Here is a 17,500-nt window from a genome sequence, read left to right as displayed (position 1 = left end):
TGTGTGTGTGTGTGTGTGTGTGTGTGTGAGTGTGTGTGTGTGTGGTAGAAGAATCTGTTGACCTTCCAAATGACAAGCTGGAGTAGCAGTTAATGAAACATCATGGCTGTGTTTATGACCGAATGTTTGACCAATTCTCAGGTGACCCCAGAATCACCACAGCTCCCAACAATGTGCAAGTGGTCCAGGGGAGTACAGCCCAGCTCCCATGTGTGGTGACCGGAGACAACGTCAACATAGGCTGGTCTAGGTGGGAGGACACTTTGGAAACCTAATCGATTTTATTTTTGAAATGAAAATATATTTTCTCTTTTTATTTCAAAAATAAATATTAATTTTATGTAAATGTAGGTGTATTTGCTCTCCTGTAGTCGTGCTGGCAACGGCAATATACGGATGTGAAAACCCTAGTGAATCACTACCCCCCCCCCTTTCTCTCTCTCTGTTTTGCTCTCTCCCTCTCTCTCTCACACACACACACACACGCCCTTTCTCTCCCAGGAATGGTGTGCCCGTGAGGCCAGATGGACGCTATGTCCAGGTGTCATCAGATGGTACTCTGATCCTCAATAACGTGCAGCCGTCAGACGAGGGCACCTACACCTGTAATGCCTACACCGGCACCTTCTCTGTCAGCGCTACAGCTGAAGTGCGGGTCATCAAGTCCCCGCTACACGGTATGTATCGTCCAGCCTCCACCGGACCTCTGCTTCCCTGTCATTCTAATGATTATCCACTCTGTTCTCCTCTGAAATCTTGTGCCTTGTTGCACTTTCCTTTCACTGCTGCTCTATGAGTGTTATAGCTTTTCAGTTGAGTAACTCTATGAGTGTTATAGTTTTTTCAGTTGAGTAACTCTATGAGTGTCACATTTCTTGTCCCAACTCACCTGTCTGTCCTTTTGCTGTCTCACATCATGTGTTTGTCTGAAGATGAAAACCGGAATGCAGGGATACCTGGCGACTGTGTGGATCAGCCTGAGTTGGCCAACTGTAAGCTGATCGTCTATGCCCGCCTGTGCTCCAGTCAGTACTACTCAAGCTTCTGCTGTGCCAGCTGCACCCGCTACAACCAAGGGCTGGACAGGTTTGGGCAGATTGGGTAGGGAGGAGGCTGGCACGGACCCAGTGTACCACTCAAGCCCCAGGACTGAGATGAACTTCCTCCTCCTCCAGACCTCCACCCTTGGAGCCGCTGCACACGAGGAGCTCCACCACACTGCTGTGCACATGTACAAAGGGATTTATCCATGTGTTTGTTTGTTTTGTTTTTTTTGTACAAAAGGCGTAATGACTGCATATGATATTTATCTTGTGAAAACAAAAATACTACAGAGAATGTTTTCTTTTTTTTGTCATTGTTCAGGGATAATCTGTTGGTGAATATTTGCCTGGTGCTTTTTCCAGACATTTATGGTTCACTGAAATTAGATGTTTTTTTAATGTCACTGTATTTGGTGAATGCCTTCAAAGTGTGAATGTATGAGTCTACTGTAGGAGCGATATGATGGGCGGTAGACATCGTTTGAATATGTTCCCAGACTGACCACGTTGGTTTGTTTATATGGATGATGAATGTGCACCAGATTTGCTGGTTTCAACCCCAAAGGTAAAATATGGGAATACAGCACGAGGTGTTCTCATGGTGATGCACTTAATCCCACCGAATAACAAATTGGGTCACAATTCATCCCCTTATTTTCCCTGTCATTTGGTGAAGGCAACAGATTGCACCCTTGTCCATGTCCTCGTCATTTAATTTTCACACACACACACATTGTCACACACAGCAGCTTTGTACCTAGGAAGGATGTTGCTGATTTTTAAGAGTCTGTAACCAAGTACTCACATGACATTTTGTAATATGATAATATTTTTGAAGATTCTTCTTTATACTACTAAGACAATGCAACACAAAAATGCAACATATTCCGATGACATTCAGATGTTCATTTGCTGACTAAATGTCAGACTGATGGCCTGATGACCATAACTCGAAGCAACACTGCCATCTGCTGTGCATCTGACAGTTTTTAAGGTGTGTTTAACATGAACCGAAAGACTGCATGAAATGCCTCAGCTTCTCCTGCTGAACTGCCCATAACTGTGTCTAAAAGCACAGCGTAGAGATAGTCAATATATTAGCATAGAACTTGCAGTCACAGGTGGGGCAAAGGTGCAGCTCTGTATAAATCAATAATAGAAATATATATATCTATGTAAACTTAAAAAAAAAAAATCAAATGACACACATGTATGGACATTTTCTATGTTTTGATATTCTTTTTAAGTGAAATGAAAAGCATAAACATTATTTTCCATAAAAAATATGGTCTTTGTGTGTTTTTCATCTCTATTACAATTACCGTATGTTTATATTTATGGTTCTAATCACACACATCTGTCCAAAGTGACTTACACTTTCATCAGTAAATATTATATACAGAGTATTTATAACATAAAATTACTAATTTAGAGCAGGAGTCTCCAACCTTTTTTCCTCTGAGAGCCACTTTGACAAAATAGCCTAGACATGGCCGAAAGCCTTTTTTCCTCCGATGAGCTACTTTGACAAAATGGACATGGCCGAGAGCTTTTATATTAGTAGTAGCATGCTATGTATTCACATAGCTGATCTCCACCCAAAACCGCTGAATAAGATTTGAATGCTTTTTGAAGTTTCCTTTCAACTCTTTCTACCCTCTCTCTTTTTAGACTGTGAATTTGATTTCATAGGAATTTTAACATGTTTACCAAGTGACTGGATTATCAGATTTATGAACATCCTCCTCAAACCTTTTGGAAAGCTACTTGTTGGAGAGCTACCTGTTGGAGACTCCTGCTTTAGAGTAAAGCTGAAGCCCAAATAAAACAATTCTGACTGCTAAAGGAAGCCAATGATGAGTAAGTAACAATAGAGGGCGCTAGTGATGTAGTACTCGAGTCCGGTCTCGAGACCAATTTCTGCTTTCTCGGTCTCGTCTCGGACTCGTTCCTTCAAAGACTCGGTCTTGACTCGGTCTCGGACCACAGTGGGAGGAGAAAGGCTCGTAATTTCAGACCGAGTCCTCGAGACCAACGCATTTTTATAAAAAAAACACACAACACATAACAACAATAATAATAATAAAATGCAATGTTGACCGGCATTATTTAAAAATGACATCCCATGGTGCAATGCAAAGATACTGCCGTCAGAGCCGTTTATTTATCTCTATGGCTCTGCTGCCGGTGAGTGTCTGTAGGTCAGCATAGTCCATATTAAGACGTTAAGACTGCTCCTCTAAACAATTCCCAATCTAGCTTAGTCTGTAGGCCTAATGGTTGATTATTAACTGGGGTGATATTAAATTATGAATATGAAAACTGACATGTTTTTATGGTCTTGGTCTTGACTCTGTCTCGACTCCTAAAGGACTCGGTCTCGACTCGGACTTGCTTCCTCAAAGACTCGGTCTTGACTCGGACTCGACTGTATTTGGAAACCAACAGACTCGGTCTCGACTCGGTCTCGACCCTTCAAAGACTCGGTCTTGACTCGGACTCGGCATAGGCGGTCTCGTCCCCATCACTAGAGGGCGCCACTAGACTGCTCTCAGGACGCAGCTCAACGTATTGCCATGATGCTGTTCTGCTCTGTACAGGTCACATCCTGTTTTTGTTGCAGAGTGGTCTACATTCCCCCATCTGCTTCGCCTTTTAAGACAATGTTTGTTAACAAACAGTCAAGTCAGACAGTCAGAAATCAGTGAATCACACTTAATCACAGAGCTGTTACTGCCTCTTAGTTATTTAACCTGTGAATGAGCAAAAACTTAGAGTGTTTCATTTTGAATGTGGTTTGGTAATAGCTGGAAGGCTTAGTCTTCGTTATGGAAATCACACTATCATGGCATGGAAAGTGTCATATACTGTCATGATATTATGGGAAATGTGCCCAGTTTGATTTGCACAATAGTTTCCCATCATCATTACTGATGACAGTCATTACAGCTCTCACAGAGTTAGTTTCACAAACAACTCACATATTTAGGTGATCTTATCCTGTGTGTGGGTTATGAAGGTTGAAAACTTCAATGTATAAATGTATGTGGCATGTGTGTGATATGGTTGTACTATTGTAATGACTGTATGAACGGTTTTCCTTAGCCTGCTGTTATGGACAGTGTGGCCACAAGAGTATTTTTTCCCTTCCACTCTTTTGTTTTGCTATGACACTGTAAAGTGACCTTGAGTTTAAAGAAAGGTGTTATATAAATAAGACGTATTATTATTATTATTATTATTATTATTATTATTATTATTATTATACACAAAAGAAATGTGTTGCAGTATTAGTAAGTGTCCAGTCAAGGGCCACCATTTTACACTAACGTTAAACAGTTGTATTTGCTTAACTGAATTTGGTGACATTACTTGAAAATAACAGTGAACCCACAGTATCTAAACAATAACAAAACAGCAGAGCAGTATTTATTTGGGGCAGTTTAGATTACACCTAATGTAAAAGTCCCATTTTGGAGGTGACCTGCAATTTTCCCCCCTCCATATTCCATGTCCCTTATAAAAAGGCAAATTGCACAATGAGGTGCAGGAACTCTGTCAGAAGAACTGTATGGTTTACAGTATGTTTCAGTTACATGAAGCAGTTATTTATTGTAAGAAGTTTGTTATAGTGTGAAGTTTGCGTCTCTTGTGCAGCCATACAGTCGTTCTGAGCCACACCCTAAGTGAGCTGCTGTGGCTTTTTTAGAGCGCACCCCTTTACCAGCAGTCACTGAGCAAGGCTTATTCAAAAGCCATGACGCCACACTTGATGTCGGTCCCTCTGATTCTGCTATGGCAGTTGCTGTGTTGTAAGCAGACCTAGCAGGACATGTACTCTGTGACTGTATTTCTTAAAGGCTTACTGTACAGGGAGGCTACACCAGGCACGTAACTGAAGTGTTTTGTTCACATAGCGTCTGCTGCAACAGTCAGCTTCCCGTATAATCAATGGAACCGGCTACACCAGCTGTGCTAGCGGCACATACGCTGAAAAAATTGGACCAGTCTTGTATATTTTTACGCTATGCAAACGGAGCGCTTCAGTGGCGGACCCGGTGTAGCCTCCCTGTTGGAGTTGCTTTTGAGTGACCGCTCTCTGATCTCCTTTCCAGGCGTGGAGGCCCTTCGAGTGAGTCAGTCCCCGCCAGACTTGGTCCTAAAGCCCCAAGCTTCACTGAAAGTCAACTGCACAATATTTGATGTCCCCAACCCAAACCTGTTCTGGTACCGGCAGAGAGCCTCCGGGGAGATGGAGCTGAAGTTCTTCTCCATAGGAGTACGCAATATGGACCCGAAAGAAGAAGTGGACGGGTTCAGGGCCAGTAGGCCTGTGGACCTGCAGCTGTTGTTAGAGTCTGATGGTGTACAGCTGGCAGAACCGGCTGTATGGTTCTGCGCTGCCAGTCAAGCACAGTGACACAGATCTCTCAAGTAGCTGCACAAAAACCATACCACACCACATCTTCTTTTGTTTGTTTGTTTTAAGTCATGCAATAACCGCCAACTGCCATGACTGTATACGCCACCACTGAGTGTTCCATATGTGGATCAGCACAACACAGACAGTCATGGCACACATGTCAACACGACACCTGCACAGGCCCTACACTGATCAGGAGGTCTGATGGTCGCTGTCGAGTTACAGTACATTAAGGGAAGAGGAGAGATAGACTTCTCTGCATAGTCTGTCTGCCTCTTCATCCCCTCCATGTTTGGTACTGTCTGTCCACTAGCCACTTGTACCACTGTCTTTATGCCTCACTGTTTGCGTGCTATATTAGCACATTAGCACATATGCATAACCCCCTCCATGCCACAGCCGAACTGTGGCCACACTTATACATTTTCTTAAATAGTTAAATATATAGATATATAGACTTTACTTTACTTTATTTCTGCATTGTTGCACTGTTGACTTACTCATTTGCACCAAACTGACTCACCATGACCACTATCACCATTGCACTACCACCTTGACACTCATTCACACAGAGCACCTTAGAGCACCTTACCATACCTTACTATGTACAGAGAATCACAGGCTCAGTCCCTGCCTCAGACATTGCAAGCGCCTCTGATTTATTAATCACCACTATGTGGATACTGTTTTTAGAATTGATTTAGATTAAGTGTTAGTATAATTTGTATTTTTGTAATTTGTATTTTAGTATATATTTTTATATATTGTATTAAGTGTTAGTATAATTTGTATTTTAGTATATTTAGCATATTCTTTATCTTCTACTGTCCTTACTGCTTAGTTGTGTTTTTATATTATATACTTTAATTATTCTTTCTGCTGTTAAAGAATGTGTTTGTGTTGTATGTATGCTTGTATGTATGTTGTATGACCTTGAATTTCCCCTGGGGATAAATAAAGTATCTATCTATCTATCTATCTATCTATCTATCTATCTATCTATCTATCTATCTATCTATCTATCTATCTATCTGTCTATCTGCATTCATACAGTCAGGGAGGAGATCAATCAAGCCATCACAATGCAGTCATACATTTTGTGTGTGGGATTCCTCTGATATATGAAAACGCAGTTTATCAATCATACATGTTTGGTTGCATTACATAGAATATATACAAAGAAATGTGCAGATTGTTGTTGTTGTTCTGTGACCCCAAGTGTGCACCATTTCTCCCGCTGTGTTCTCTGCATGATGCACCAGAACAACAGATGCAAATTCTGCAGAGCATTTGCTAGGGGTGTAGACAGCGCTGCACAGTAACCATCAGGCTGCAAACGTGAGAACTCTGTGACCCATTTTGAACAAAGCCACATCCGGGAGACGAGGCATTGTTATCTCCAGGTGTGTGTGTGTGTGTGTCTGTGTGTGTCTGTATGTCTGTGTGTGTGTGTCTGTATGTGTGTCTGTATGTGTGTGTGTGTGTGTGTGTGTGTGTGTGTGTGTGTGTGTGTGTGTGTGTGTGTGTGTGTGTGTGAGCTGCTGGGTGAGTGCTCAGTCCACTGCTGCCACCACATCCTCCACACATGAATTCACTCCCCCTCCACGTACCACGAACACAAACCCAGCCACTTCCTGTTCACCTATGCAACATGTGCTTGTGTGTGTGTGTGTGTGTGTGTTTGTAGTGTGGTAGGAGGTGGGGTGGGGTGGGGGGGCACAAAAGGACTTGGCTGATAGAGTGATATAGAGCTGTGTTTAAAACTAATCTGTGTTTTTTTGTTTTGCTAAAGGTGTCGTGCTGTGACAATGGGGCCCAAATATGACTCATGTCCTGATCCTATGCTGCTGTTTCTTTCAGTGGAAACGGAGCCTCTTACTTGTTTGAAGGGGAGCTATATATATGAGTCTTTTTTAGAAGAAAGCACTCAGATCATGCAAACCAACGCAACTGAAACGAGCTGCAGGAGGCGAGCAGTAACTTTCCATCGCCGAGCGAATGTTGACTATGACAGGAAGTGGTTATCTGTTCTTTGTAGTGCAGGAGCTGCAACCTGAAAATGAATCATCTCCTCTGTGACATTTCTCACATGTAGTTGATTCTGTTTTGTTTAAAATGTATTTGTGTGTCACACAAACACCCCATATTGTTTTAAAGAATTAGACAACGGAAAATATGTGTATTGCTGAGACGTAGGTTTTCAGTGAATAAAAACACAACATCATTGACACCATAAATCTATGTTGATTAAAGCAATGTTTATTATTTTGTCTCATTAGGATAATAAGCATTGTCACAGCACATAGACACATAGCAACAACAATGAAATACAAGAGATGCATGTACATTTGCATAATACACAGAATTGATTATGAATAATGAAAAACAAAATTGTCTTTGAAATCACACTCTAGAATAGTTATACAAAGTAACACTTTTAAGTGTGCCATTCTTCCAGGTTAGCTCATCATTCACTTACAGCCTTCTTGTTGCCCTGGAGGAGACATACAGAAAAAAAAGTGACAGAAATGTTTTTAATTACAAAAAACAAGTAGAGACATTTTTTCAACCATGGACAGTATCAGGTACACATCATCTGATTGCATTTAAATTGAAATCTTGATGTACCATGATGCAACATTTAGCAAACGCAGGAGCTACTATAGGTCAGGGGAAATACCCACCCTCCCGATCTTCCACACCAGGCCGCCCACCACAACAGCGTACACCATGCTCTTGACCAGAAACAGGAGGTAGGCATAGCGCGCCGTGTTCATGTACCGTCGCACTCGATCCGCTGGCACCAAACACAAAAACATATACTGTAAGTTGGCATCAACAGTGACCTTCAACTGTCTGGAAGCTTAGGGTATTAAGACAGCACCAAGCACTAAAACATATAAGTCAGCATCAGCAGTGACCTTCAACTGTCGTAAGCTCAGCCAGAAACAAACAACAAGTAAATATTTTATGTAATGATGGCTTTTGCATCATAGGAAGATATTACTCAACATGAGTGGAGTTTTGCTTAAGAGGGGGATACAAATCTTACCTGACAACTCTGAAAAAACAAACAAATTCCACTGTTAGCAGGTGTCATCAGTTGATAAGAAATGTCTCATTCATTACCACATTGGCATCATTTAGTTCATAAAATTGATACTCACTATTCTGGCCATAAATGGTGTCTGTCACAGTAATGTAGTCCTCGCCATCAAAGAACTGGACAGAGCAAGTGAACATATTTGTGGTGTTTTTCCAAACTGACTTCAGGACTCGCAGGCGGCTGGAGATGCTATACTTCGCTGATTCATTGATACGGTGGGCATTGATGTCAGTTCCCACTCGAAGGGTAGCATTCTCATCATTGAGCATCCAGGACACAGCGACGTGGTCAGGGTAGAAGTTTGTGGCTACACACACCAGGGTCACGTTGCCCTGGTCATTTTCAGAGGCACAGATCTCTTTGGGAGAAGGTGGCAGAATCTTTACATCTGGCTTTGTGACATTAATGTTGGGATCTTAAAAGGAATAGGGGAAATGTTATTTATTTATTTAATCAGGGGAAAAGAACACATTGAGATTGTTAACTCTTTTTTTAAGTGAGCCCTTGCCAAGAAGGCAGCACACAGAAAAACAGAAGACAATACTGGCCAAAGGAAAAAGACAGCAGTGACAACAAAGACATACACAAATAAAACTGAAACAATACCACATTAAAACAGAACAGACAGATTGATATGACTGCATTTATAATGAAAAACATTATAAAGATTAATTTAAGTTATTTAATAAATTTGGAATGTTGATCACCATATGAAGACTTTGCATGTTTTTTGACAATCAATATGAGAGTCAAAGCTGTTCCATTTTATGAATCTGTGACGCATGTGCCAAGAGGAAAGGCAGGCAGGGTTTGCTGGCTGCCGTGTGCAAGTAGGTAACTAGTGCAGGAACATTGCACACACACTGCTATTTGTTTTTCTCTAACAATGCCACATCTGGAGCACAAAACTCCAAAGGCCTCTTAAATGAATGACAAATTCTCCCTCAGTTGCCATCTCTCATGTCAAGTGATCAAAGCACTATCGAAGGAATCAATAGTAATACTTCAGAAAAGTTATTTTACCTCTGCCTTTTTGCACACTATATTTCTATACATATATACTCTGTATGTACTGTATCAATTAAAAACAGCAGTGAACAAATTGAATTCAACTTACCCAGGACTGTTACTTTAGTTCCAGGACCAAAGTGTGCTGCTGTTCCTGAGCACTGTATTTAGAGGCTGCACTAAATCCCTCTTCTGTCTGTAAAACTCACCATGCACCTAACACCCATTTGAAATGCATAGAAATGCACTTAACGTATAGCTATTCTTTCACTCAAATTGATCTCCCCTATGGCTTTTAGTCTTTTGCTCTTTCTGGGAGGTTCTGGAGGGTTCTAAACACAAATTACTTAATTAAAAAAGTGTTTCCTTAATCCATGACATAGTTCAGGACAGTCCTATGGTGTCATGCTAACTGTATGCATTCTTTATGTAATCAAGTTCTTTCTGGAAATGTGCATCAAGTTTGATATTATTTCCTATGGCCCCAGAGTATGTGATAAGACAACTGTATCACCCCACTATACTCACAAATGACCCAATCCCACATGGAGCTGAAAATGTTGCTTACTCACCTAGAACCGTGAGCTTTGTCCCTGATCCAAACATCACATTCCCGAAGCTTGCACACGATGGTTTAAGACATAGCATAAACCTGAGGCCCAGACACCTATTGATGTCTATTAGCAGTATCCAGTGGGGGGCCTACTGACTGTGCGTGTTGGGTAAAGGCAGGGTCGCCCCGTTATCTCCTTTTCCGCACCTAGGGGCCCCCTTCACACAATCAACATCAAATCTCCCCAAACAAACACAAACATGGAGAATAGCTAAACCGTCTCCGTCCCCTGGGTGATATTGGTGTTTATAGTGCAACATGTGTCCAGTTTTGTCGTCAGCACATTCACATAAGGTCAACAGTCACATTACCCTCATGAGAGAAGGATGTCTGGACATAAAGACCATCTTAGGTCACTGAGTTGACCTCACATTTCTTGAATAAAAAATAAGTAAATAAACATACAAAAATAACTGTAGGAGACATTGCGAGTCATATAGGCCTACTGTTAATGATCCTGTAGGCTACTTATTACTATTCAAGGTTCCTGTATAGTTTGTTCAATGACCATAGTGTAGAGGTTGTTATTGATGTTGCAATGGCATTTGTATCACTGTGTCCCCCTGTACACAGTACTACATTGTTCAGCAGTTGCCCTCCCATATGATGGCACCATGAGAACAAAGCACACGGAGGACAGCCTACTATTTCTAATATATTCCTAATATGTATATGAACCTGTTTATATCAAAACGATATAGTATTGAGCTACTCAATTTTATATTTAGGTAAATACTCTTTGTGATTTTTACCTGTAAATATAAGGATGTATAATGTTTATGTTTATATATTCATTTACTTACAATATATAATAAAAATAGGTTAAGATTAGCTGTTAAATAAAAGTAATAGTTTAAAGTAAAATCAAACAAGTGTAAAATCATAAAAGAGTAATGAAAGTAAAAGGTGCAGTCAGCAATCAATTTCAAGCCCATAACATTTTTTGTCCCATTCAGCAATCCTCTCATGACCATTAGATGCCCATTCTGTGGCATTTCTCTGTGGGCAGCCCAGGCGTTAGATGCCCATTCTCTGGCACTTCTCTGTGGGCAGCCCAGGCGTTAGATGCCCATTCTGTGGAACTTCTCTGTGGGCAGCCCAGGCTCGAAAACTGGAAATAAACAAAGTGAGGGCAGCATGTCCCCCAAACAAAAAAGAAATCCTGTGTGGAGTTTCTCTGGGAATACTGAAGGGAGGAGTGAGCTACCTCCCTGATGTTTGGTCATTGGTGTAAATATAATTGACTTTGTTTTGGAAAAAAGCTTCTGCTAATACATTTTAATATAAACAACAACATAAACAAACACAACTTCCTGCACAACCACTGAGTGCAGCTTTAATGTAATGACAATAACAATAGCATGCCTTCACCATAGCCATAAACATTGATTGATTAAAATGTGTGTGTGTGTGTGTGTGTGTGTGTGTGTGTACATGTGAATAACATTGTCATTAAAACATTCATAGAGAAGTCATTCATTGGCTATGTGAGCTGAGAGGAATAGCACTCTCCTAAAATATCTGACAGAGTATCCTAATCCTCTGAGAAAGACGAGCCCAATATGTTCTAACACATTCGCTGTACTCCTACGTGGTTTTTCAGTTTCTTTATGTGGTAGTCTTTACATCAGTATTTCCAAAATTGCTTGGCGAATACGACTGTATGTTGTTTTGAAAGAAAGCGTCTGCAAATAAATTTGAATATAAACATAAACATAAACAAACACGACTTCCTGCACAATCACTGACTGCATCTTTCATGTAATGACAATAACAATAGCATGCCTTTATAACAACCATAGCCATAAACATTTGCAAGCTGTGTGTGTGTGTGTGTGTGTGTGTGTGTGTGTGTGTGTGTGTGTTGATATGGCATCTTTGGTAATATCCTAATCCTCTGAGAAAGACGAGTCCAATATGCTCTAACACATTCATTGTAATCCTACATGGTTTCCCCATCACTCACTGTGGTAGTCTTTACATCAGTATTCCCACAGATTTTCTTTCTGAATACCTCCCCCACAGAGACATAAACTTGTTTTTACCAACTGACATTACATTATAATACATGTCCATATAATGTATGTAAAACTGTAACAGGCAGCAATCAGTGGTTGTCTTCAACAGTTCATTTTATTTGATGATAGCAAGAAATAATAACAAGACATATATGTTCATGTAAATACTCAATTCTAAGGTGAAAATAAGACAAATCAATGAAATCAAATGTTACATTTTTTATTAATCTGGTATTACAAAAACCCTCACAGTAGCACATCAGCCTATTAGATTACATTAGAAAAAAATTTCAGCACTTGATTCTATAAATAGTCCATGATTTCAGATGACAGAAATCATATAAGGATACTTAGAGAGAGTCTTTGCACACATCCCTGGTGCAGGATAGGAAATTCCAAGATGTTTAAAAAGAAAAAAAGAAGAGAAAAGATAAGTCCGCACCCTGCTTGCTTTATTTTCTTATATTTGGCTGAAATGACGTTTCGACCTGCTAGAGACTGACAGTCTGAATCCGAGGAAGACCAGCAGGTCAAAACGTCATTTAAGCCAAACATAAGACAATAAATGAAGCAAACTACCAAGGAATGTGCAGGGTCTTTTTAAATATTTTAGAAATGTATAAAGACCCTTTTAAGAATATAAAAAGGGATTATTGATGCTACAAAAAAATATGCATGTATGAAAAATAAAGAGTGACAGATTCATCTCCTCATACTTTGGAACCATACTGAGGAATCCTGAGGAGTTCCTGTCTTCCTCCTGTCTTCCCAAGGACTTCCTGTCTTCCTCCGGTCTTCCCAAGGACTTCCTGTTCTCCTCCGGTCTTCCTGTCTACCACTTGTCTTTTGAGCCTCGAGAAATCTGAGAACAATTGTCCACATAATCAAATAAAGCATTTGACAAGCAATAACATATATTTTACAAGAGAGATAGAGAAAAAATGTGTGTTATTGTCGTCTGATTTACTTACCTTCCTGACAAAAAAGAAGATGAACAGTCCAAACAGGCAACTCTTAGCAATAAAAATGCTGTAGGCAAACTTGGCAGTTTGAGCCGAATTCACATAAGAATCTGTAAACAAAAGAATAGATACAAATAATTATTATTATGAAATGACAATAACAATAGAGATACATAATTATAGGATATCCACTTATAACATAGGTAGGTATTCAATATTCAAATAACAACATACTAAAAACCATTTAACATTAGCATGTGTGTAATACCAGGTTTACTCATTACAGTTTGAATGTCTTGAACTGAATGAATGACATAAATGATGTATGAATTACCTGGGTCAACCATGCCAGGCACTGTGGAATATAAACACAAAGCAGTTACATCAGGCCATCTAGTCAATGTGCTTAACAGCTGTATTTAACATATTAGAGTATAGTCATATTTAAATGTCTTTGAGGTACCATTAGCATATCAGTACATATTTGCTTAAGTAATTAATGTTAATGTTATATGTAGAGTATACTTTGATATCATTTGGATATTTTGGAATTTATTTTAGAGAGCCATACCAAGTTGTCCATTTACAGAGTCGTCATAATCTACATTGTGTGTCCCGTTGAAAAAGCGGACCACACAGGTGACCTGGGTGTTGGGATTCGCCCATTCCTTGATTCCGATTCTCAACCTGCTGGTGATGCTGTACATTTTATCTTCACTGCGTAAGGCATTGTTGTCTGTGCCCACTCCATCGGTTCGATTTACTCCACTGACCTTCCAGGACACATTGACATGGTCAGGGTAAAAGTTTGTGGCCAGACACACCAGAGTCACTGACCTTTCCTTCCTTTTCTTCTGAACCTTGTCACAGGGTTCACTTTTGGATGGAGGAAGCAATTTCACAGTGGGGGCAGTGACTTTCAGGCCTTCCTCTGATGGCAAGAAATACAGGAATGATTAAATCTATTGTTCGGTTGGTCAGTCAAACACGTGCAATCACACATTATTATTATGTATCACATATCTATGTATTAACTAAAACGGTATTTTCTGTGTAATGTAAAACAATCATTTTGCTTCTTGAGTGACGTGTACTATGAATTAAATACATAGTGGACAACTGAACCAACTGAAATCCACATCTTTTCTAACCAAAATACACATTTGAGTGAAAAGGAAAATGTTTACTCTTACCAAGCACTGTCAGCTTTGTCCCCCCTCCGAAATAAGCAGGGTATGTGCCAGAGCACACTACTCTCTCCCAGAGACAAAAACTGAGCTACAGTAGGCTACTCTTATTGGTTACAGTATAAAAGCAGTATCATATTTTACTCCTAAAAGACCAAATTGTAGATTATTTTTAAACAACATTCTCCACAGTTTGAACTGGAGATTATTATTATTAATATTATTTTATTTTATTATTTTTTGATCGCTAAAATCCCTTTCCCCTACAGTCTACGGCACTCACTCTTGTATATCACAAACTCATCGATGTGCATAGCAATATGGCTAGTTCCTCATCAACTTAATTCATGAGCCACAATTATAGTAATTGAAGTTAGGTGAGTGTAGAAATAGTCTTCTGAAAACTGTAATCATACAGTATCCGCATGAAGAGGAAACCCACAAACAGTTTCTCAAGATGCCTGTTCTTCTTTCTGTCAAGATGCAATCTACTCATGAATCTCTTCCAGAGCTTAATGTGCATCTGTCTCAATAAATGTACTCTTCAAATGTTTCAGCATTTTCCTCATTTGAAAACGTCCACACATTGTCCACTTTCATTCATGAAGTAGATGTACGTTTTAGATATTATTAATAGTATAACTCAGTATAACTTGAATGTACAATCTAATCCATTTGAATTTCAAAACATTTGATCAAATTTAACATTACATGAAATCTATGTGGACCTACACCATATCTAACACACACATGACTATATATGATCAAATCAACAAATCCTCATTTAATGGATGTCTTAAAGTTTGAGCACATATAGTTTTCAGTTAGCAATTTGAAGGCCTTTCAATTTTAAACTATTTTTAAGATTTTAAAGATTTTAAACAACATTTTAACAATAACTACAGTTGACTGTCAACATAATTGAAATTTCTTACCGAGAACTGTGAGTTTGGTTCCCTGCCCAAAGTATGCGGGCTGAGTGTTCACATTGCTCAGTGGCAACAGCAAAACACCTGGCTACATTGAGCACGACCAGACAGCGCAAACTATATTTTTGTGCCTGCATGTCTGCCTTATAGTTGGAGCACAGAGCAAGGTTCAAATCAAATCTAGCCTATAACACCTATGACTACACAGTATCATCAAATCAACAAATTCTCTTTTACTGGATGTCTTAAAGTTTGACCATATCTTGTTCTCATTGTACCTTTTAGTGAAAGACGACAGAATTGAGTTTTCTTACCAAGAACTGTGAGTTTGGTTCCCTGTCCAAAGTATGCAGGCCGATTGTTCACATTGCTCAGTGGCAACAACAAAACATCTGGCTACATCAAGCTAACTGAGCATGACCGATGTAGCCTATCAATTTACACAACACATGCTTTTATTCTAAACAATAAATTGTTGTCATTGGTTTGACACCTTCCCTTTCAGATAGAGACAGATATAATCCCTGTGACATTTATAATGTCCACAAACAAACAAACAAAAAAGTCTATGTAGGTTGGTAGGCTATTAGACATAGTGCCATTTATATGTAGGAAAAAACAAACTACGCTTACCCAAAATAGGAAGTTTTGTGCCTGGCCCAAACTCTGCCTTTTCCCTACCTTTTAGTTTGCATTCCAAAGCATTCCAAATAGATTTGTAAACATTATGGTTGACTGACAACATAACTGAGTCTTCTTACCTAGAACAGTGAGTTTGGTTCCCTGTCCAAAGTATGCAGGCTGCTGACTGCACATTGCTCAGTGGCAACAACAAAACATCTGGCTACATCAAGTTAACCGAGTACAACCAGACAGCGCAAACCATATTTATCAGTTTACACACATAGGCCTACTTCTGCTCTAAACAAGTAATTTGGTTCGACACCGTCCCTTTCAGAGTGATACAGACATCTCTGTGACATTTACGTTCACAAAAACAACAACAACAAAAGTCTAATAGTATTAGACACAGTGTCATATTTATATGTATAGGAGAAAACAGACTGCGCTTACCCAAAACAGTGAGTTTTGTGCCTGGCCCAAACACTGCCTTATCGTTGGAGCACAGAGCAAGGTTGTATGACAAGATTGAGGTATTGACTACGGCAGCCAAACCAAGCACATCAAGACCAGCAGATTATTTTAGAACAAAATGCCAATCTGCTCTACACTGCAAACACCTGCAACCTTAAAACCATAACCTACTCTGCTAAAATTATTATTACTACAGGCACTTTACATTTCTCTTTAACCAGTAAAAGAAACAAGAAAGAAAGACTCACCTAAAACTGTTAGTTTGGTACCGCTGCCAAAGTAAGCTGGGTTGTAGTTCACATGTACCAGGCTACAGAGAAAACCCTCCGCCTCAACTGCTCAACCAGGACCACGTGCGCCTGCCAGCTATGGCGCACTAACTACATATAACGCTAATATAGATATTTGTAAATATAAGTATGAGAGTTATAGATCACTAGCCCATGCAGTTATGCGATTTGTAATGCTAATGCCTATTTGGATATAATGTCTGATAAATGCTACAGTCCTACCCAAGGTATTATTTTCTGACTCTTGATCTGAGCAATAACTACACCAATTAAATATTGTGTGGATTTCTACCTCAGACTAAATATTTGGCAGAGTGCCAGGGAGCTGTCAGTATCATTGCAGTGGAAGGAAATAATTTTCAATCTAAACAAATCATCCATAAAATAGAGGCATGTAAACACATATCAGCAGAAATCATGTTTAACTATGTTTTAAACTCTTTTTTGAGACCACACTTGAGACTAAATGTCAGCCTCGTCTGAAGTGCCTTTTCTTTTGAACAGTTTTAGGCATGCAATGCAAAGTACTTAACACAGTATCTTACCTAAAACAGTGAGTTTAGTGCCGGCTCCAAAATGTGCTTGTGAGTAGGAGCACAGAGTTTCAGTGTTATATCATAACCCCCCTCTAAGCAACCCTCTCATGTCAAATATGACAGTATTTGTACACTCAATACATTATTCCCATTGTAACTGAAACATACAGCACATTCAAACAGCTTCCATTTGTCTAAGTCAGCAGGAGTTCCAAACTTACGATATGTGTTCTTATGTTTGATGGATCTTACCAAGAACAGTTAATCTGGTACCTCCACCGAAGTAAGCT

The 17,500-nt window shown here is 39.6% G+C and overlaps 2 protein-coding genes and 1 gene segment (V, D, J or C); 2 read left to right on the top strand and 1 right to left on the bottom strand.

Moving 5' to 3' along the window:
* paplna (papilin a, proteoglycan-like sulfated glycoprotein) overlaps positions 1-2,269 on the top strand; it is a 23,450-nt gene extending 21,181 nt beyond the window's left edge. The window contains exons 26-28 of the mRNA XM_048228710.1: positions 142-250; positions 502-677; positions 933-2,269. Coding sequence (XP_048084667.1) covers positions 142-250; positions 502-677; positions 933-1,105 — 458 coding nt within the window. The 3' untranslated portion in view covers positions 1,106-2,269. The remainder of the gene's footprint in view (positions 1-141; positions 251-501; positions 678-932) is intronic.
* Positions 2,270-5,070: 2,801 nt separating this feature from the next.
* Positions 5,071-5,463, top strand: LOC125312360. The segment is given in 1 exon segment: positions 5,071-5,463. A coding segment is annotated over 1 exon segment (393 nt).
* A 2,242-nt stretch (positions 5,464-7,705) lies between these two features.
* LOC125312359 (M1-specific T cell receptor beta chain) overlaps positions 7,706-17,500 on the bottom strand; it is a 14,671-nt gene continuing 4,876 nt past the window's right edge. The window contains exons 3-10 of the mRNA XM_048270867.1: positions 13,745-14,104; positions 13,508-13,528; positions 13,183-13,283; positions 9,690-9,741; positions 8,634-8,987; positions 8,519-8,527; positions 8,151-8,263; positions 7,706-7,960 (exon numbers count right to left, since the gene is read on the bottom strand). Of these exons, the coding sequence (XP_048126824.1) occupies positions 7,934-7,960; positions 8,151-8,263; positions 8,519-8,527; positions 8,634-8,987; positions 9,690-9,741; positions 13,183-13,283; positions 13,508-13,528; positions 13,745-14,104 (1,037 nt within the window). The 3' untranslated portion in view covers positions 7,706-7,933. The remainder of the gene's footprint in view (positions 7,961-8,150; positions 8,264-8,518; positions 8,528-8,633; positions 8,988-9,689; positions 9,742-13,182; positions 13,284-13,507; positions 13,529-13,744; positions 14,105-17,500) is intronic.

The sequence above is a fragment of the Alosa alosa genome, chromosome 19, assembly GCF_017589495.1.
Source record: "Alosa alosa isolate M-15738 ecotype Scorff River chromosome 19, AALO_Geno_1.1, whole genome shotgun sequence".
Classification (NCBI taxonomy): domain Eukaryota; kingdom Metazoa; phylum Chordata; class Actinopteri; order Clupeiformes; family Clupeidae; genus Alosa; species Alosa alosa.
The sequence above is the reverse complement of the archived record's forward strand: the minus strand, read 5'-3'. Positions and strand labels throughout refer to the sequence as shown.